Raw genomic sequence first — 20,729 nt, 5'->3', positions numbered from 1 at the left:
GCTTTGTCAGTTCCTAGGAAAGCAGCTGCTCCAGTCACTGAAAGCCCAATTTCCTTCTCGGTGCCTGAAATTGCTTTGCTACGTGGTGGAAACAGCTGGGACTGATTCATCAAAATATTCAAGCAGAGCTCAAAACGGTGTCTTTGTTCAGCTAGAGCCGTCAGTCGTCCGTTAAAACGACGGGCTCATCGCCCGGATCGCGGGAACGCACTTTTATCGGGCAGGATTTCTCCCATACACCCCTTCTCCACCTCCCACCAGGAAAACCATTTCCCACTAGGCAATGGACTCCCACCCTGACACCCCCATTGCAGCAGAGCTGCAGCTGGGCCGGCTGCCAGGAAGATTCCACCCCGGCTGCTCCGGTGCTGCCGAGCAGGTTGGTCCCCCTTATCCTCGCCAAGCAGCGGGCACGAGCTGGCAGCCAGGAGAAACGGGCCGTCTAAAGGCTCACGGACACAGGGAATGCAGCTGGCGGCTTTAAGGGACATGGAACAGCCTTTGTGTCTCTGACTTGCTCAAAAAATTTGAGAACTGGGACAAGCAAGACAGGAATCCAGAGGGAGGAAACCCATCTCTGAGCTGGAACCGAAGATGATGTCATATGGTCCTGATTTAAATGCGTGCCCTGTTCTTTCGGCTTCCCAGGAACTTGCTTTGTACTTTTTGCAGTGGCTGCACCCGCCCACTGAAGTTTTTGCTGCACTTTTAAAACTAAGATCCATGAAAGCCACACCAGGTTTGGGTTAATACCAACTTTGCTCCGGTACATTTTTGCATTGTTTTAAGAGTTCTTGGCTTGATAATGGCATTATTTACTTGCAAAGTTCTACGGATTGGCCTGATGAATTTCAATGGCCTTCTGCAAGCTGATTAGGAATTTCCCATTGAAAGCACTCAGAGCTAGGCTTCCCCCCCCCACCCCCACCCCACCCCCCCCACCCCCCCCCCCCCCGATGCCGTGTATAATAAATCTGGGAAAAAAAAAACCCACCCAGTAAACACACCACCACCTTTTCATCTCATGTGAGTTCAGTTTTTTCCTCCCTTTGCCAGATTCTTGCCCCTCCACCCTCATGTCTAGGAGGCAGAATGGGGTGGCAAGGGCTGTTTTAACACAGTTGGTAAGGTTTTAGCAGATTATTTGCCCTTGCTGCTGTGTTGCTTCATGTCCCCGTGGCTCCAGTTCTGTACTGGCGCCGTGTTCCTACACTTGCAAACATCTGAGAGAACAGAATCTTCCGTTCCAGATGCTTGGGTGATTGTGATCTCAAGTCCTCTGTTCCCTCTTCAACAGATAAAAGATGCAAATTGCCTTTGTGCATGAGAACAGCCCTTTGTTTTTCTTTTCATGCTGGGATCAATCATCTTTTGGGATACAATCATAGAATCGTTTAGTGTGGAAAAGACCTTGAAGAGCTGCCAGTCCAACCATTAACCTGACACTGCCAGGTCCACCACTAAACCATGGCCCCAAGCGCCACATCTACACGTCTTTTAAATCCCTCGAGGGATGGTGACTCCACCACTTCCCTGGGCAGCCTTTTCCAATGCTTGACAACACTTTTGGTGAAGAAATTTTTCCTAATATCCAATCTAAACCTCCCCTGGCAGAACTTGAGGCCATTTCTTCTTCTCCTATCACTTGTGACTTGGGAGAAGAGACCAAGCCCCACCTCACTACAACCTCCTTTCAGGTAGTGGTAGAGAGCGATCAGGTCTCCCTTCAGCCTCCTTTTCTCCAGGATATCGCAGGGCAGAAGTCCAACGCTTTTACCCAAAATGAAAGGACAACCAGTGAATGGGCAGAGGTGCTTCTGAGGTGACACAAAGTCGTGAACTCTGTCAGTTTTGAGAGCAGAAAAGCCCGAATGTCTCAAACCTGGCGGTGGGAGGAAAAAGCCAGTATCTAGACTTAAACAACTACAACAAAATCTTCAAATGCTTACCTTTTATAAAAATTTCCTTTCAGATTTCCCAGATGTTGGAACAGTGCAAAAATGCAAAAAAGAGAAAGTAAGCAAAAATAAATTGGGAGATGAAGGTAAGCAGTTAAAAAAATATATAAGGGATGTTTTACCCAGGCCTGTAGTGACAGGGCAAGGGGCAATGGATGTAAACTGAAAGAGGGCAGATTTAGATTGGATATAAGGAAGAAATTTTTCACTCAGAGGGTGGTGAGGCACTGGCACAGGTTGCCCAGAGAAGCTGTGGCTGTCCCATCCCTGGAAGTGTTCAAGGCCAGGTTGGATGAGGCTTTGGGCCACCTGGTGTAGTGGAGGGGGTCCCTGCCCATGGCAGGGGGGTTGGAACTGGATGATCTTTGAGGTCCCTTCCAACCCAAACCATTCTGTGATTCTATGATTCAAACTAGGAATCAGAGAAAAAATGACAGGACGATATCAAGAGAAGCCAACTATGGAATACTCTCCTTAGGAGACTGGAAATATTCGTGGCGGTCTTAAATTTTCAGGTGGTTTTAGGCATCTTGAAATTACAGATGAAGAACTTGTCTCTAGCCCGTCAGTATTTGATTCTTGGTGGTGAGACAGAAGGTGGGTGATCTTTGTTTCGTATGTTACATGAAAGGAGCTCAAGCACAGCACGAGGGGAGCAAAATAGTAACTGGTTCCAGTGCTCAGAAAAAGAAAGATGCCAACATTTTGATACTGAAAATAAAATAAAAAATAATAATTATGTCCGTAATGGAGCTGCTGTTTGGTCGTCTGTGACCTGGGAACAAATGATAAATCCGAACTCATACACGGATAACCACGGAGCAGCCAAAGTACCCTGAGGAAAGGCAGAGTTTATGGCAGACAGCTGGTTAATGCCAGGCCCAGGAGGGTTTACCTGGAGCCTGGCAGGGGCACAAAAGCTCCGCTGTGCATCAATATTGCTCTGGGCTGGCAGAGAAGGGTGGCACTCAGGGCTGAACCACCGTTCCTCTGGCCCCTGGTCTCTGCTCTGCCTACCAAAGCATCACTCGTGGCCTGCAGCATACGGACACCATTGGAATTGGAAGTCTTTACTGGGATGACAAACTGCAGGAATACTGGCGAAGGGTAAAACTGAGGGGAGGCGGACGAGGAAGCCTGTAAGGAGCTGGTTCAACTCATCAAGTATCTGCCTGGGCTTCGTAACGAGATGTACATCCAGCCCTGTCCGCTGGGAACTGAACTGGTGCCAGAGCGGAGTCAGACGATCACAACTCCACTGGTACACGCGCAGGAGGTTTTCAGAGCAGTGCCTGGAAGATGAAATGCCAAAAACCAGTTTGTAAGAGCAGCAGCACTAAGAAAACATTTAATTCAAGAATGCCTAAGCAGCTGGACAGTTTTATGGTTACGTCTTTGGACCACAAGGTGTCAGTGCTAAAAAATCACAATAATCAAAAACTTGCAGTAATCTCTTATTAGCCCAGGCCCCCATGCTCACTCACATAAGAGAGAGGAAACAGATCAGCACGAGTTTTCCAATTTTATTGTAGGAAAGCACAAAAGGGGTTTTGCGTAATTATTTCCGCTCATCTCTGTACACTTGTTTTTTTTTTTAATACAATCGATTTGTGAACGCGGGTAACATTTGCCTGCTGCACGACAAACTTTCACACGTCAAATGCTCCTAGAAAAATCCTACCGAAAGGTTTGCAGGAGGTTCCTCAGTCCACTGACACACTTTCCAACAGGAATGCCAGAAGGATCATGGCTTTACTAAGTTCCTGTCCCTCCCTACTCCCAGCTCACCCACTTAGGGGAACACTGACAAGCTGCCTGCTGCTTAACTGAGAACGTGCTCAGCTCCTTCAGCTGATCAAAAAGCCTTTGATTAGCAGAATATTGATTTGTTTGACTATTTTATGTAAACGAACAAAAGTAACATACTGGTTTGTTGCTGCAACTCGGGGAAACTCCACGTCCTGCTGACTGGAGTTCTGCTGCTGGCGCCAGCAGGTTCCCCTGAACATGAACAATACTCAGAACTATTTTTTTTTTTTTTTACTACGAGTTTAGGTACCAATGCACAAACGCAAGTTTTAGACATTAAAAAAAAAACAACCCGACCCAACAAACCCCCACGAAACCCCCGAACTCCTCAGCTTCCTTTCAGAATACTGTAAAAATGGCATTGCTGTACGTGCCAGAGCATTTACACAGTAAATACACGGCAGAAAACCTCCAGGCCTTGAAGAGAAACGTGTGAGAAGGAAAAACTGAAGAGATGGCCCCATGGAGTTACTACTGGAATGCTGACTGTCCTGATTTTGGCGATTCAATACAGAAACACCTGCATTTTCCTGGAACTACTCTTAATTAGCTGAATAACTCCTCTATCCATCCATCTGCTTCTTCACAGAGGAGACCAGTTGTTCTTCAGCAGCTTTATTTCTACGGTTGACTTTTTTTTTATGCAAGTACAAAACTGGTTTTGGTTTGGTTCACTATCCTGAAACACAGAATATTGTTTCCATGTAGCTCAATAATCCCAAAAATATGTTTCTTTTAGTGACAGAGTTCACCGTCTGGCAGGTTTGGGCATTATATAAACTTTGACGGGTTTGCTGAAGGGTATGGTCCCCTCTATGCCGCTTTCAGGTTGAGGGAGAGCCTCCAAGCTCTCGCTCCAGGTAGATTTAGGAATTTTAGCAGATGCCTTGCTCCTGTTGGAATTGTAAGCCAGCAGCAACCGCACTTCAATCTGACATGGCTCTGCAGAGAGAAAAGAAAACGAGAACAAACTCAAACGTGACTGTCATCACACAGGGAACAAGTAATACTGCACGGAATTTTATCATTTATCATTTTATCATCTAGTTCCAACCCCCCCTGCCATGGGCAGGGACACCCTCCACTACACCAGGTTGCCCAAAGCCTCATCCAACCTGGCCTTGAACACTTCCAGGGATGGGGCATCCACAACTTCTCTGGGCAACCTGTTCCAGTGCCTCACCACCCTCAATGTAAAGAATTTCTTTCTTATATCCAACCTAAATCTCCCCTCTTTCAATTTAAATCCATTGCCCCTTGTCCTGTCACTACACGCCCTTGCAAAAAGTCCCTCTCCAGCTTTGCTGTAGCCCCTTTAGGTACTGGAAAGCTGCTATAAGATCACCCCGGAGCCTTCTCTTCTCCAGGCTGAACAACCCCAACTCTCTCAGCCTGTCTTCATAGCAGAGGTGCTCCAGCCCTCGGATCATCTTCGTGGCCTCCTCTGGACTTGTTCCAGTAGCTCCATGTCCTTCCAGCAAACGCTGCAGAAGCAGAAATCGGGATTTCATTTGGCTCCCTCTGAGACAGGATCAACTGTTAAATCCAGACACTTCTGGTCGTAGAAAAAAAATCACTTTTTCTTCTCCAAAGCAAAACAAAGATAGGATGAACGAGCACCCCATGGAAGTGCTGTCTGAAAAGGAGCACGTGAAAGAACACGGCACTACACAAAAGTGTTGGTTAAAACCCAAGATCACCAAAGGATATTAGTAACTGCCCAGAAAATAAACTGCTCAGGAAAAAAAACCCCACACATTTGAATAAATGTGAAGGGATTAAAAGAAAACTGGACAAAGGGAGCTGCCAACAAATACTCTGCTTGCGTTGTGTGAGGTCCACGAGCCAATTACCGAGGCACATCCACGGGGAGGTGTGAATGCCAACGTGGATGTTGGGAGTCACATGTTTCATCGGAGCTAAAGGGCGTTTTTTAGGGCTTTCAAAGGGTGGAAGTTTACTCGGCAGTGGAATTCTGCTGCTGAGCACACACAGTGCCAAAGGGTCTCTGCCCAAACACCTGCCAGACCTAAACCGATGAACTACGATGAGCCAGTTTACCACAGCTCCTCGCCTTGACACCAGGCTGCAGACCCGGCTCCTACACCTGATCCCGCTCCGCACGGAAACGGGTGACCTCACCGTGAACAAGTGCTCCCATGTCCAGGCTCCCAGTGCCGGAAGACGGCACGCGCAGCCCCCAGCGCGGAGCAAGAACCTTCCCCTCCGTGACAGCAGCCCCTCTAGTCACCCACGGAGAGGCAGTGCCCTGTCAGCCAGGGAGATGTAACTGCTCAAAGGCTGCAAGAACAGAAATCTGAGCAACGCTGGGGAGCATCAACAGGTGGGACAGTGGGATCGAGTGCACCCTCAGCAAGTCTGCTGTGACACCAACCTGGGTGGTGTTATGGACACGCTGGAGGGAAGGGATGCCATCCAGAGGGACCTGGACAGGTTGGAGAGGTGGGTCTGTGAGAACCTCATGAAGTTCAACAAGGCCAAGGGCAAGGTCCTGCACGTGGGTCGGGGCAATCCCAAGCACAAGGACAGGCTGGGCGGAGAATGGATGGAGAGCAGCCCTGAGGAAGAGGACTTGGGAGTGCTGGTGGATGAGAAGCTCAACATGAGCCGGCACCGTGCGCTGGCAGCCCAGAAAGCCAACTGTGTCCTGGGCTGCATCCAACGCAGTGTGGGCAGCAGGTCAAGGGAGGGGATTCTGCCCCTCTGCTCTGCTCTCATGAGACCCCCCTGCAGTGCTGTGTTCAGCTCTGAGGCCACCTACATAAGAAGGACATGGAGCTGCTGAAGTGAGTCCAGAGGAGGGCCATGAAGATGATCCGAGGGCTGGAGCACCTCTGCTCTGGAGACAGGCTGAGAGAGTTGGGGCTGTTCAGCCTGGAGAAGAGAAGGCTCCGGGGTGATCTTCTAGCAGCTTTCCGGTACTTAAAGGGGCTACAGGAAAGCTGGAGAGGGAATTTTGACAAGGGCATGTAGTGACAGGACAAGGGGCAATGGGTTTAAACTGAAAGAGGGCAGATTTAGATTAGATCTAAGGAAGAAATTTGTCACTCTGAGGGTGGTGAGGCACTGGAACAGGTTGCCCAGAGAAGCTGTGGCTGCCCCATCCCTGGAAGTGTTCAAGGCCAGGCTGGATGAGGCTTTGGGCAACCTGGTGTAGTGGAGGGTGTCCCTGCCCATGGCAGGGGGGTTGGAACTAGATGATCTTTGAGGTCCCTTCCAACCCAAACCATTCTATGATTCTATGATAATTCTACGAACAACAGCTGTAGACTCCAGGAACCTCAAAACCCCCAAGACTGTGGGGCATCTATGTCTTACGTGCAAGAGACTGGGATGAAGGAAGAGAGGCTCTTCTCTTAGAAAGCGCAGCAACACAATCACAAAAACTTGCATCGTTAACGTTACCTGTCCAGGCCGTGTGCGAGAGATAAACCTGAGTTATCAGTCTGTGCCTTCCAGGACCAGGATTTCGGAAGTCAGCTGGTTTCGGATGGATTAGTTGTGCTTGTCCATCTGGATAGAGTACCTACAGGGGTTAAAAAAAAAAAAAAAAAAAGGAAACAGCTGCATGACAACTGGACTGGGGCTTTGCACAGCGCGCGTTGTTTTGGTGGGATCTGCTTGAGTTGGCAAGGCAGGACAGTGTGCTTTACATTGGATCCAGGAGTCCAGACCCAGATTTAACGGCCACACGCTGGCCGTTCAGACCCAGCAGAGGAGGAAAATGTCCACTGACATCAGCTTCTTCCTCTGTATTGTAAACAGAGGTGGTAATTTCTTCGTTATGCAGTGAATTTGCATATTCTACTTGGCCTCACACCACCCCTACCCCCTCAGCTGCATTTGAAACTAGCGACTGAGCAGCAGGAAGGAAGTTCAGCTGGAAACACAGAGAACCTGGGTACTTCTGTACAGTTCAGAGCAGCTTCTTTCGCTCCTCCTTCTCCCACTACGCAAGCTGGAAGTTCACCAGCATTTATTCGTGCTCACGTCCGTAACGTGCCCAGTGCACGTGGAAGCACTGTGGAGCATGGAATAGCATCCAAGTGCTCAAAGCAAACTCCCAGGAACTGTAGGCAAGTCAACTCCGTGCAGGTATACAAAGCCAATGTCTGAATGTGTGGTCACAACGCAGAAATCCAACATTTTTGCTCAAAAAGTGTATAATTATTTGCTGTTTAGAAGCATTGACATCCTTAAACAAACTCTTCTTAAGATACGATCTTGTTTGCATCTATGTCAAGCGACTGCTTACCTGAACTTTAACGGTTCCTTGGGGATCCTGCACATGTTCCAGAGTTGCATCAACATCCAGTGCCACCACCAGCCCCGAAGTAAACCTCAGAGGATTATCAGACTCACCAGTAGGCTCAATGATATTTGCAGTAGCTTTATGGAGCTACTGGGGGAAAAGCGGTCGGCAAGAATGAGGAGGTGGGGGGAGGAGGATAGAAAAAAAAAATACAATTGTTAACTGTTCTTGATGGAGAAGTTGTGCATGAACTTCTGATTCTTCTGGATACTGCCAGGAATTCTTCAGTTATTTTTAGCAGTAGTCTTGGCGATACCAGGTAAGGAGAAGAAAGCTTTGGAAGAAATAACACTTGGGACTGACCAAGAACCTGGATTCTAAAAGCTTCATAGAATCACTGAATGGTTTGGGTTGGAAGGGACCTCAAAGATCATCCAGTTCCAACCCCCTGCTATGGGCAGGGACACCTTCCACTACACCAGGTTGCCCAAAGCCTCATCCAACCTGGCCTTGAACACTTCCAGGGATGGGCCATCTAGAACTTCTCTGGGCAACCTGTTCCAGTGCCTCACCACTCTCTGAGTGAAAAATTTCTTCCTTAGATCCCACCGAAATCTCCCCTCTTTTAGTGTAAATCCATTGCCCCTTGTCCTATTGTTACACGCCCTTGTAAAAATTCCCTCTCCAAGTCCTTCATGGTATATTAGGAACCACCAGATGCTGAAACAGTCTGGATATTCCATCTCTAATTCTCTGTGTTAAACTGACCTGCTCTGGAAGAGGGAGGTGGAGGAAGGTACTCTGTCGCAGCGTTGTCTGAAGAATCTTGACCACTTCTGACGACTTGGATGTCACGAGCCTGGGCATTAAGTCCAGCAATTTATCTACAAAACTGCCTTGCATATGTGGGAGCTCAGAGATGAAACATCTGCGTTAAGAATAAATTAAAAATCCAACACTTTTTTCAGTGTTTTCAACAGTAATGTTATTTGCAGCCGAGCTACTTAATCCTTACATTTAGCTATAACGACAGAAGGAGATATGGAGACTGGTCTTCTGGTGCACATCTCACACGTAAGATAAAGATTATTCTGGCTTTTATTCTAGATTATTTCTAGCAACTATTCAGCTAGTTTTGCTGGGACAAAGATAAGATAAAGATTATTCTGGCTAGTTTTGCTGGGACAATACCTGGAGCTCAGACTGACAACATCAAGGGCTATTCAGGTCTCACTTCTCATGTCCTTCGTCAGTACGGAGCCCAGCAGGCAAACCAACCTAGATCCAGCAAAAAGGAGCTGGAAACGCTGAGGTGCCTGCCGACGACACGTTAACGGGAGGCTGACAGCGTAGGGATTTGCCCGCTCGGACTGCACGGGCAGCTGTCATGCTACGTAGACAGCAGGAGTGCTAATTGAATGAGACTACGGGCAATTCCAGTGCTCTGCATTCCATCTCCGTGGCAAGGCAAAGCACAGCTGGATGAAGGAGCCGGTCCTGCCATAGTCGCCTTGCAAACTTCTGGAATTGGTACTATCTCGGGGAAGATACACGGATGCCTCATTCTTTATGCTCTTGTGCTGGTTTGGGCTGGGACAGAGTTAATTTTCTTCACAGTAGCTACTACGGGGCTGTGGTTTGGATTTGTGCTGGAAACAGTGTTGATAACACAGGGATGTTTTCGTCACTGCTGAGCAGTGCTCACACAGAGTCAAAGCCTTTGCTGCTCCTCACCCCACCCCACCAGTGAGTAGCTGGGGGTGCACAAGTTGGGAGGCGACACAGCTGGGACAGCTCACCCCAACTGACCAAAGGGATATTCCATACCATATGACGTCATGCTCAGCATATAAAAGCTGGGAGAAGGAGGAAGGGGGGACGTTTGGAGCGATGGAGTGTGTCTTCCCAGGTAACCGTTATGTGTGATGGAGCCCTGCTCTCCTGGGGATGGCTGAACACCCGCCTGCCCATGGGAAGTGTTGGATTAATTCCTTATTTTGCTTTGCTTGTGCGCACGGCTTTGCTTTCCCCATTAAACTGACTTTATCTCAACCCACGAGTTTTCTCACTTTTACTCTTCCGAGTCTCGTCCCCATCCCATTAGGGGAAAGTGAGCGAGCAGCTGCGTGGGGGTTAGTTGCCAGCTGGGGTTAAACCACGAGAGCTGTGCACTGTCACCTGGCTAACTACACTACTGACTCCTAGGGGGATCTAACATACCCACCATCAAACACCTGAGCTGTCTGACCTTCTACTACAGCAGCTTCCAGAATGGTTCTTCTCTATCAATATTTATGACAGTATTAATGATTACATCTGAGGAAAGTTTTAACAGTAAACTACAATCAGTAGGGAAAAAAAAAAAGAGCTAGTTCTAGAGGTCAAGAACAGAGAATAGAATCCATTGTATAGTTTGGGACAACAGACTCTCGCTAGAAAATCATTTCATATTCCTTATTCTTTATAAAAAATTGGGCTACTACCCTACAATCGTACATTCATAGAATTGTTTGGGTGGAAGGGACCTCAAAGGCCATCTAGTTCCAACCCTCTGCCACAGGCAGGGACACCTTCTGCTAGATAAGGTTGCCTCAAGCCCCATCCGACCTGGCCTTGAACACTTCCAGGGATGGGGCAGCCACAGCTTCTCTGGGCAACCTGTGCCAGTGCCTCTTCACCCTCTGAGTGAAAAATGTCTTCCTTGGATCTAATCTAAATCTCCCCTCTTTCAGTTTAAAGCCATTGCCCCTTGTTCTATCACTACACGCCCTTGTCAAAAGTCCCTCTCCAGCTTTCCTGTAGGCCCTTTAAGTACTGGAAGGCTGCAATAAGATCACCCCGGAGCCTTCTCTTCTCCAGGCTGAACAGCCCCAACTCTCTCAGCCTGTCTCCATAGCAGAGGTGCTCCAGCCCTCAGATCATCTCCATGGCCCTCCTCTGGACCCGCTCCAGCAGCTCCATGTCGTCCTTGTGCTGGGGACTCCAGAGCTGAACACAGTATTCCAGGTGGGGTCTCACGAGAGCAGAGCAGAGGGGCAGAATCCCCTCCCTCGCCCTGCTGCCCACGCTGCTCTGGATGCAGCCCAGGACACGGTTGGCTTTCTGGGCTGCCAGCGCACATTGCCGGCTCATGTTGAGCTTCTCATCCACCAGCACTCCCAAATCCTTTTCCTTAGGGCTGCTCTCAATCCATTCTCCACCCAGCCTGTCCTTGTGCTTGGGATTGCCCCGACCCACGTGCAGGACCTTGCCCTTGGCCTTGTTGAACTTCATGAGGTTCTCGCAGGCCCATCTCTCCAGCCTGTCCAGGTCCCTCTGGATGGCATCCCTTCCCTCCAGCGTGTCCACAACACCACACGGTGTCGTCTACACATTTGCTGTCGTGATGAGTTCTGCTGATCCTGAGACTCATTGCAAGGAAAAGATACGAAGCAAATGGACAGTTCTATTCACTAGCTGCCAAATAAGCAAAGCACTAGGGAACGGGTAGATCCGGTTCCCTTTCCTCATCCCTTCACCTGCCACAACTGCCAAGCATACGGACCACAAACAAACAAGAATTTAATCAGAACTAGAGACGGAATTCTGCTCAGCCAACTCTGGATACCTATGTCTCTGGGCTAGCTACCCAATTCCCTTCTGAATCAAAGGAAAAAAAACTGGGCATCCTTAATATGACCTATTTTGGACATCTAGATTAGGGTAAGATGAAAGAAACGCCTCTCCAGCGAGAGGAGAGCTGGGTGAGTGCTTTGGAAGCAGTGGTCTTACAAAGGAAACGACAACACCTGGGTGAGATGTCCCCACCCTGAGGAGCACATAGATGGAAATTCCATGTTTAGAAGGGAGTTTACCACTTACTGCATCATTGTCTCATGACAGCAGTCTCCAGTGTAGGGTAGCAGCAGGGGAAGGGAAATTTGAGGAGACGCAGAATAAATGGAATATTCCCTGACGACAACAGAGGAGAGACTTTTGAACAAAGCGAAGAAGCAACGGAGTTTCTCACCTCTGAAAGGAATCTACTTCTTGTAGGAATTTTTCACACATTCCAAAAAGGGGTTCCACTCTGCAATGAAGATAATATTCCTTAGTTTAGTTTTAAATAAAGAAAACTAGCTCAATGGTTGCTAACATTTAGGAGGTTTGGAATCCATTTCAAGTGCCTAAAAACTACAAGATCTTACCATTTTGAGGCCAGAAAGGTGCTCCCCAGAAGAGAAAAAATAAAAATTAACTGCCAACTCCCTCCCCACATCCATATCCTCCTCCAAAAAATCATTTACATAAAGCACTAATTAAGTACCCAAAGCCACTGTTAGAAAACATTAACTTTCCATCTATAAAACAAGAGGTTAAAAGGCAAATATATTGTCGACCTCTACGACTTTTCCTCATTTAAACAGGTCCCAAATATCAACTCTACAACATTTTTAACCTATTTCTATGTTCATAGCCGACGAAACTCAACCCCCAAACTGCATCTTCCTAATAATTTTGTCATCTAATTTAGGATTGTGTCACTCTCCAGCTAAAGAAGGCTCTTCACGCTGAATTAGTTTAGCAAACGGTTACTGGCATGCCGTGGTGTTTGGTGTGTCTCATTTATCCTTACTGGTTTTTTAAACAAAGCTGGAAGAAACTAAGCTTACAGTTAACCCTATGAAGACCCTCCTTCCAGGTGATCCTTACCCTCTGGTGGTCCGAGCAGTCACTATAAGCTGTAAGGCCTTCGCCTGCAGTCTCATGTGGTGAATGATGACCACCTGCCTGCTCTCCACGCCGCTGTACATGAACTCCATTTTATAAGTTTCTTCCAAGATCTGCCAGACAGACACCACAGGGACAAGAAACCATCAGGCTTGGTTAAAGTCCTGCACAAGCACCATCACAAGATTCTGGTATCTCTCCTCACACCGACAAACACATTAACCCGCGAGTCTCGCTCTCTCGGTGAAATTCTTCGCGGCGTAAAGCGACGCCTGATACGGAAAGGTTATCTTGGCTATATTAGAGAAACAATCCATGAAACTCGGCCGGGAATCAAGCACCCCCTCCATCAGCAGTCTATCTCCTGACATTGCATTTTAGATTTCGAGGGGTGGAACGCTCACCGACTCCCACTGGCTACTCTGGAATACAAAACGTTGAGCAGCCCAGAGAAGCTTCAGTGGCCCGGCTCAGGTTTATATTTTTGGAGCTAGATCTGACCAAGTTCTCTTGGAAATAGCTTCAGACTCGACAAGGCTTTGCATACTGTAGCTGAAGGTGAGAACTACCAGACCATGAGCATCAGCCTCAGTTATTTCAGACAGGCAGTTGGAACCTTGCGCAGTTTTACTCCTCGTACTCAAGTAGACAAGAGAAGTGCTCGAATTAACACAGCTGAGTGCAGCATGACTGTAAGAAGCCAAGAACCTACAAGTTCCTTGACAGGAAACATTCCCTCACCTTGCATTCACGGGAAGTGATCTACATTCCCAATCTCAATAGATAAAACTTCCCAGGGGGTTCATGTGCTACTGAGAAGGGCACCCAAGCCACACAGCTCAATTAGAGAGGGTTTTAAAAGCTGACAGGCTTTTGTTTCTCCTCATCCCTGGAGACAGCTGTCAACAGCATTGAAGGTTTTGATGCACAGCAGAACCTGCCTCTTATTACATCTTAATTAACTGAAGACTCAAAACGTCAGCATAGTTTCCCAGCGGATCCACGAACTTGCTTTTACTCTAGATTCGTTTCCAGATTATTTAATAGCTTGCTTTCTCCTTTACCTTCTCCTAGGGCTTAGCTTCAGTTTTTCCATGATCAGGTCGTTTATACATCACAGAATCAGGTTAGGTGAGACCTCTGGAGGCCATCTAGCCTAGTCCCCAGATCAGACCAGGTCTAATTAGATCCAGTTACTCAGAGCCACATCAACTTGTGAACACTTCCAAGGACGGAGACTCTCCCCATCTCTCTGGGCAACCTGTTACAGTATTCAACCACCCTTACAGTAAATTTCCCCCCCCTTATATCTTATCAGAATTTCTCATATTCCAACTTGGATTCATAGTCTCTTGTTCAGAGCAGTTTGGATCCGACTCATCTGTATCCTATGATGAAGCAGTGGTAGAGAGCAGTAGATCCACTCCGAAGCTTTCTCTTCTCCAGGCTGGACAAGCCCAGTTCCCTCAGCCTCTCCTTGCAGGGAATGTGCTCCAGCCCCTGACCACCTTGGGGGCCCTCTGCTGAACTTGCCTCAGTTTGTCAGCATCTTCCTTCTACTGAGGAGCCCAAAACACAACACAGCACTCCAGATGTGATCTCCCTAGAGCTGGATCAAAGAATCATAGAATGGTTTGGGTTGGAAGGGACCTTAAAGATCATCTAGTTCCAACCCCCTGCCATGGGCAGGGACACCCTCCACTACACCAGGTTGCCCAAAGCCCCATCCAACGTGGCCTTGAACACTTCCAGGGATGGGGCAGCCACAGCTTCTCTGGGCAACCTGTTCCAGTGCCTCACCACCCTCTGAGTGAAAAATTTCTTCCTTATATCTAATCGAAATCTGCCTCTATCTAGATAGAGAGGATCACTTCCACACATCTGCTGGCTACGTTCTTGCTGAGACAGCCCAGGATGCAGCTGGCCTTCTTTACTGCAACAGGTTCAACGTGTTGTCCACCAGGATCTCCATGTAGAACATCGTGAGGTTCCTGTCATCCCACTTCCCCAGCCCAGCCAGAGCAGCAGCCATGTCCTCCAGCATATCGACTGCCTCCTCAATTTGGTTTTATCCACAAACCTGCTGAGGGTGCACTCCCTCCCGTCACACAGGTCATTAATGACGACATTAATCATTATCGGTCCCATCATTGCTTCCCGAGGGATGCGCTAAGTCCTGGCTGCCCACAGGACTTTGTACCACTGATTACAATGCTTTGAGCCAGGCAGCCTGGCCAGTTTTCCACACCTTATCATCCACTTACTCAGCCAGAGTCCTGCCAGTTTAGTGAAAGGGAAACGAGGGGAGAAGGCGTCAAAGGCTTTGCTAAAGTCAAGGGATACAGCATCCGCTGCCCTTCCCTTGTCCACAGCACCAGTTCCCTCATCATAAAGAGCAACGATGTTGGTCAGGCACAATTTGCCCTTGGGAAATGCGTTTTGGCTGTTCCAAATCACCTTGTTGACCTTTGCTTGTTTAGAAATGGCTTTTAACACAAGAAGGACATGGAGCTGCTGGGGTAAGTCCAGAGGAGGCCACGAAGATGATGCAAGGGCTGGAACACCTCTGCTATGGAGACAGGCTGAGAGAGTTGGGATTGTTCAGCCTGGAGAAGAGAAGGCTCTGGGGTGATCTTATTGCAGCTTTCCAGTACCTAAAGGGGCTACAGGAAAGCTGGAGAGGGGCTTTTTACAAGGGCGTGTAGTGATAGGACAAGGGGCAATGGCTTTAAACTGAAAGAGGGGAGATTTAGGTTAGATATAAGAAAGAAATTCTTTACATTGAGGGTGGTGAGGCACTGGCACAGGTTGCCCAGAGAAGTTGTGGCTGCCCCATCCCTGGAAGTGTTCAAGGCCACGTTGGATGAGGCTTTGAGCAACCTGGTGTAGTGGAGGGTGTCCCTGCCCATGGCAGGGGGGTTGGAACTGGATGATCTTTGAGGTCCCTTCCAACCTGAACCATTCTGTGATTCTGTGATTCTATGATTTAGAGGAGCTAGTCCATAATCTTCCCCCAGGAATGAGATAAGGCCACGTGGCCCACAGTTTTTCTGGATCTTCCTTCTTGCTCTTCTGGAAGATGGGTGTGATATTTGCCTTTTACAGCTGTCATAAGCCTCCACCGCTTGCCACTCATCTTGTGAAGATGAGAGAAATTACTCCACTTTGGGGAACTAAGATCTACTTGGCCAGACTACGGCAGTGGAAGGTACAGTTATTACTGTTGCACGGCCAAGGAAGGGCTCGTATCCGTGGACCTGCCTCCACACGGACCCAGCTGCTTCCCCCTCACCTGTTTTGCTGCAGCAGATGCCAACGCGTTCTGTTTCAGGTACAGAGGAGCTGCCACGTTCCACAGCTTCTCCTGCAAGGCCTACAGAAGAAAACCATGAAACGATGATAAATACCCAGTTCAGCCTAAATATTACAGCCCCGCGCTAGATGGCCTTGGGAGCAGGGAAGACGCCCTGTGCCTCGGCTGTACACCCACAGCTTGGTTGAAAAAGGCCAAAGGTGTCTTTTATGGTTTCAAACACAACACAGAGAACAAAGGCCTCCAAAATACGTACTGTTCCATAAATACATGGAGAGATCTATACAACTATAAAGCAGTAATTGAGAATAATATTAATAAAACAATAAATGAGACCGGCTGAGCCAAACTCTCCAGTACTTTTTAAGGAGAGCTTTGTGCAGAATGAAGTCACCTATTAGAAAAAAAAAGTAACCCACTGCTTTATCACCACCCTGAGACTAAGATCAGGGCAACCTCAGACTGCAAGCAAAAAAGTGGAAATAATAACAACTGTCCCCAGAAACACACCTACAGAGTTGTACTTCTGAATCTTCCTGTTGACAGTCTCCACTCCACCAAAGATCCTGGAGTTACTAAGAATACTGAGTGTAATACTGATATTCATATTAAAAAAAAAAAACCACAAAACCACCCAACCACACCCTATTTGCTTTTTGATTTATGTTTAAAAATACTAAGAAAGCTTGACTGCACGATTTGCATCATCCCCTCCTTTCTGAAGCTGCCTGTCATAGAATCATAGAATCATAGAATGGTTAGGGCTGGAAGGGACCTTCAAAGGTCATCTAGTCCAACCCCCCTGCAAGGAACAGGGATATCTCCAACTAGATCAGGTTGCTCAGGGCCTTGTCCAACCTGGCCTTGAACGTCTCCAGGGATGGAGCATCCACCACCTCTCTGGGCAACCTGTTCCAGTGTTCTACCACTCTCATGGTAAAAATTTTTTCCTAATATCCAACCTGAACCTACCTCCCTCTATTTTAAAACCGTTACCCCTTGTCCTATCATAACTGGCCCTCCTGAACAGCCTCTCCCCATCTTTCCTGTAGGCCCCCTTGAGGTACTGGAAGACCGCTATAAGGTCACCCCGGAGCCTCCTCTTCTCCAGGCTGAACAGCCCCAACTCTTTCAGCCTGTCCTCATAGGAAAGGTGCTCCAGCCCTCTTACCATCTTCGTGGCCCTCCTCTGGACCCTCTCCAACTGGTCCATGTCCTTCTTATGTTGGGGACTCCAGAACTGGACGCAGTACTCCAAGTGAGGTCTCACGAGGGCAGAGTAGAGGGGCAGAGTAGAGGTCTTTGGATACAGCTACACACAAAGCTGGCTGTAGCCAAAGCTCAAGAACATACAGACTATATCCTTCACCTAGGCTGGCCCCAGAATCCCAGCGAAGTACTCCTAAAATCACAGGGGATGTAGAACCTGTAAAGGTCTGGAACCTTTTGAGCCTCGAGAGGCTGGGAAATGACGATACATTTTTCTCCCAATGGCTTCTTTCTCCTGGGGAAAGAAGCAATTGGAAAGAAATCTACTGAAAAGGGCTCCTCTGACATTGTATGATATCATGAGTTCCTGTCTGTTTCAGCCACATTACTGATTCCTCCACATCACTGACGTACTTTCTGCTCAACAGCTCGAGCCCAGCACGGCTGGTGCAGCGTTTACCCTCTTCTTCCAGACAGAGCTCTCCTCTTTGCTACAAAAACCACTGCTCTCTCAACTAATGTACACTGGCTCACTCCAGCCAAACCCTGGAGAAGGGCAACAAAGCCACCTCCAAACACTGGTCCTCTACCTGGATGGCACATTTTGCTTTGGTAAAAGTTTTGGATTTAGCTAGGAATGTACTGAACTGTAACACCACTCATCTAAAATACTTGTTTGGGAGAGGCTTTGAGCAACCTGGTGTAGTGGAGGGGGTCCCTGCCCATGGCAGGGGGGCTGGAACTAGATGATCTTTGAGGTCCCTTCCAACCCAAACCATTCCATGATTCTATGATAAACATATTCCAAAGATTTGAGGGCTGCTGTGAGATCCACCAACTGGCAGCCATGCATTTAGCAAAGAAACTGAAATACCTTCTTGGTTTTACATAGCAAAGCTTTTACTGAGTCTCTTCCAGAAACCTGTTTGCTGCTTGCTTTAGGGCTTGCCTTACGTCTGTATAAATTACACTCAAACACCTAAAGAATGCCAGGAGACTAACTGAAATACTATTGTCAGCTTATAGCTTGTGAAGGGAAGGCAAAAATTAGTTCCTGTTTACAGCAAAAAGCTGACTTTGAAAAGGTTTGTTGCCATGGTGGCAAAGTAACCACTTCATCTGCTAATATAATAGATAATTTCAGCACTGTAAAAGAAAGCAGCACTGATATTTTGCTCAGTCAAGTCTAAAGAATTCCTTTGGCATCGGTGCCAAAAAAAGCTGCCTACAAAACACTGTCTATAAAACTCCACTAACAGCAGCAGTGTGGTGAAAAAGCATTCCAGTGGCCACCAGCAAAGAAAAGTAACTCTGGTAACAGAAAAGGCTACGGAGTAGCTGCCTCCGTTGTGATTCATGTCAGAAAATAAACTCTGCGCTGGCGAAACACACATGAACCAACGTCAGCCCTGAGTGCAACAGCAGAGATCTGCACCCGGGTACTCACTGGCAAAGTTACTGCGTAAATTATGTGCCACGGACTGGAAGCAGGAGTATCAGAAATCCAGGGAACCTGCACGTTCATCATTCATCAGTTTTCAGCACAAAAATCGAAACATGGAAGTGCACCACGAAGACGGACTAGGGGCATTTTTGAAGACCAAACCAAAAAACCCAGATGAAGTCAAACCTTGATGAGGAGCAGCTGACACCGAAGGTAAGTTGCAGTGAAATCTGCCATCCCTGCCAGTTCTGACTGCAGCTCTCCAAGCCTCTGAAGATCACTGAAGCATGTGGGGGAAAAAAAAAAAAGAAAAAAAAACAACGTTGAGACAGCACGCAGGTTAATTTAAATGCACTCAGAACACAGCAACGCTGAAGCCAGCTATTCCTGCATCTCACTTTTTCTTATCCTTAGAATCAGCACTGGAAAGAGCAGCAGAGCACCTACTACAAACCAGTTTGCACCTTGGAACTTGGCATCTCCTTTCTTTCCGGAGGCTGAGCCGAGCGCGGCGTGGAAGCAGTAAGTCTGTCAACCCACATTACTCTGCAGCCCTGTGGGGACCACAGAGCACAGCAGTTCCAGACTGAACTTAAACCACTCCAGCCTTCTGCTGGGAAATCTAACTATTCCTCTTGGCGAGCAAAGGTTGTTGGGAACACGTCGGGTTCACACGAGCAAGCGTTTTTGGGATACAGCTGCTGCCTTTTTGAAACAAGCTGAAAGCTGATGTACTGGTATTGGCCCAGCCAGCTGTTGTGTGCTGTCTGGTGTGAGTGTTTCTTGTAAATCACACAGCAGTAGAAGGAGCTTTTAACTTCACAGGAAAAAGACACAGTTAATGGCACCCAAAAAGGCTTTGGTCCTCTACTCTTAGACACGTTTTGAAATCAAAAGTGTGTATTGAGAAAACAAATCTCTTTTTTTTGTTACAGAACTGAAAATAGGTTGGATGATGTGGATTCAACATGCCTCTGCTCTTCTCTGCGTTTTTGCTTTGATCCAAAGTATACTAAAATTGTCACTCTACTTCCATGTTTCCTACAGTACTATTAAAAAGAGTATTTTTCCTTCAGATGACCCTTTCCTTTTGTTTACTTTAGATTTATCTTTGCATTTATGATGCAATTCTGAAACTTTGGCTCTGCCAAACCAGAAGGCTGCTGAGTGCTGACACATGCAAAAAAATCCATGAGATTATCTGTGTAATTTGCAGCCAAAGAAAATCTCTCCTAAGCAGAGGGGCTGTGCCTTCCTTAAATGCAAGAACAGCAGAGCCAGCCTGAGCCTTACAGTGACTCCATTTCATCTTTTCCCAGAGAGCTGAGAGCAGAGGAGACTCCTGGGTGCTCAATTCCCACGTTACACTTAATGCATCACAGCACACTAACAGGGAACAGGATGTCACCTCTCAGCTAACAGCCAGACAGATATTCTATTTCCCAATCTTCTACAGTTCCCAATTCCATTAATTCTATTTTGTTACAAATCTTAAACAGATTTCGGCATCCCTGCAAGACAAAAAAAAAAAAAAAAAAAAAAAATTCCTGTTGTATGGATGGAGAAACTAAACCACAAAGACCGATTTGCTAAAAAGCTTGTCGTGCAGTTCCGGCTGCAGAGCCTGGGGGAAGAGTGTCAGTCTCGAGTGTGGTTGGAAAGCTGAGTCCCACGTCGACAGCAGCTCCACGGGGTCTGCGCTGCTCCCCCGATGACAAGAATGACAAAGGAGGAGGGAGTTACATCCCACCGCAGAATCCACGGCTGCCAGCGTCGTCCGCCCCTCTCCTCTCAGCAACCAAACTGCTGGTGCAGCAAGCTCTTGCCCCCTGCAAAACCACCTTTAACACTTTTAGGGTTTTGTCTTAAACCCTCAACATTCTCTCAGCGGTGGGAAACAGCAGCTGGTTGAGTACGGTTCCTGGGTGGTGAACCCAGCAGGAAAAAAGCCAACCAGTAATTTCCATCAACTCCAAAGCATGGCCGTCCTTTACTACCTATAAATTACGTATG

General features: G+C 47.6%; 1 protein-coding gene across 4 annotated transcripts in view; it reads right to left on the bottom strand.

Moving 5' to 3' along the window:
- Window positions 1-4,405: 4,405 nt before the first annotated feature.
- INTS4 (integrator complex subunit 4) overlaps window positions 4,406-20,729 on the bottom strand; it is a 40,375-nt gene continuing 24,051 nt past the window's right edge. For 3 of the 4 annotated variants that reach the window (XM_086614832.1, XM_086614849.1, XM_086614839.1), the window contains 8 exons: window positions 18,903-18,996; window positions 16,043-16,123; window positions 12,733-12,863; window positions 12,050-12,109; window positions 8,809-8,968; window positions 8,044-8,187; window positions 7,194-7,314; window positions 4,406-4,709 (listed from right to left, as the gene is read on the bottom strand). In XM_086614832.1, coding sequence (XP_086470958.1) covers window positions 4,516-4,709; window positions 7,194-7,314; window positions 8,044-8,187; window positions 8,809-8,968; window positions 12,050-12,109; window positions 12,733-12,863; window positions 16,043-16,123; window positions 18,903-18,996 — 985 coding nt within the window. In that variant the 3' untranslated portion in view covers window positions 4,406-4,515. Of the gene's footprint in view, window positions 4,710-7,193; window positions 7,315-8,043; window positions 8,191-8,808; window positions 8,969-12,049; window positions 12,110-12,732; window positions 12,864-16,042; window positions 16,124-18,902; window positions 18,997-20,729 lie in introns of those variants that run through there. The other variant, XM_086614856.1, reaches the window with a different exon arrangement.

Source organism: Tauraco erythrolophus, chromosome 1 (assembly GCF_009769465.1).
Source record: "Tauraco erythrolophus isolate bTauEry1 chromosome 1, bTauEry1.pri, whole genome shotgun sequence".
NCBI lineage: Eukaryota > Metazoa > Chordata > Aves > Musophagiformes > Musophagidae > Tauraco > Tauraco erythrolophus.
This window is presented reverse-complemented; position numbering and strand designations above follow the sequence as displayed.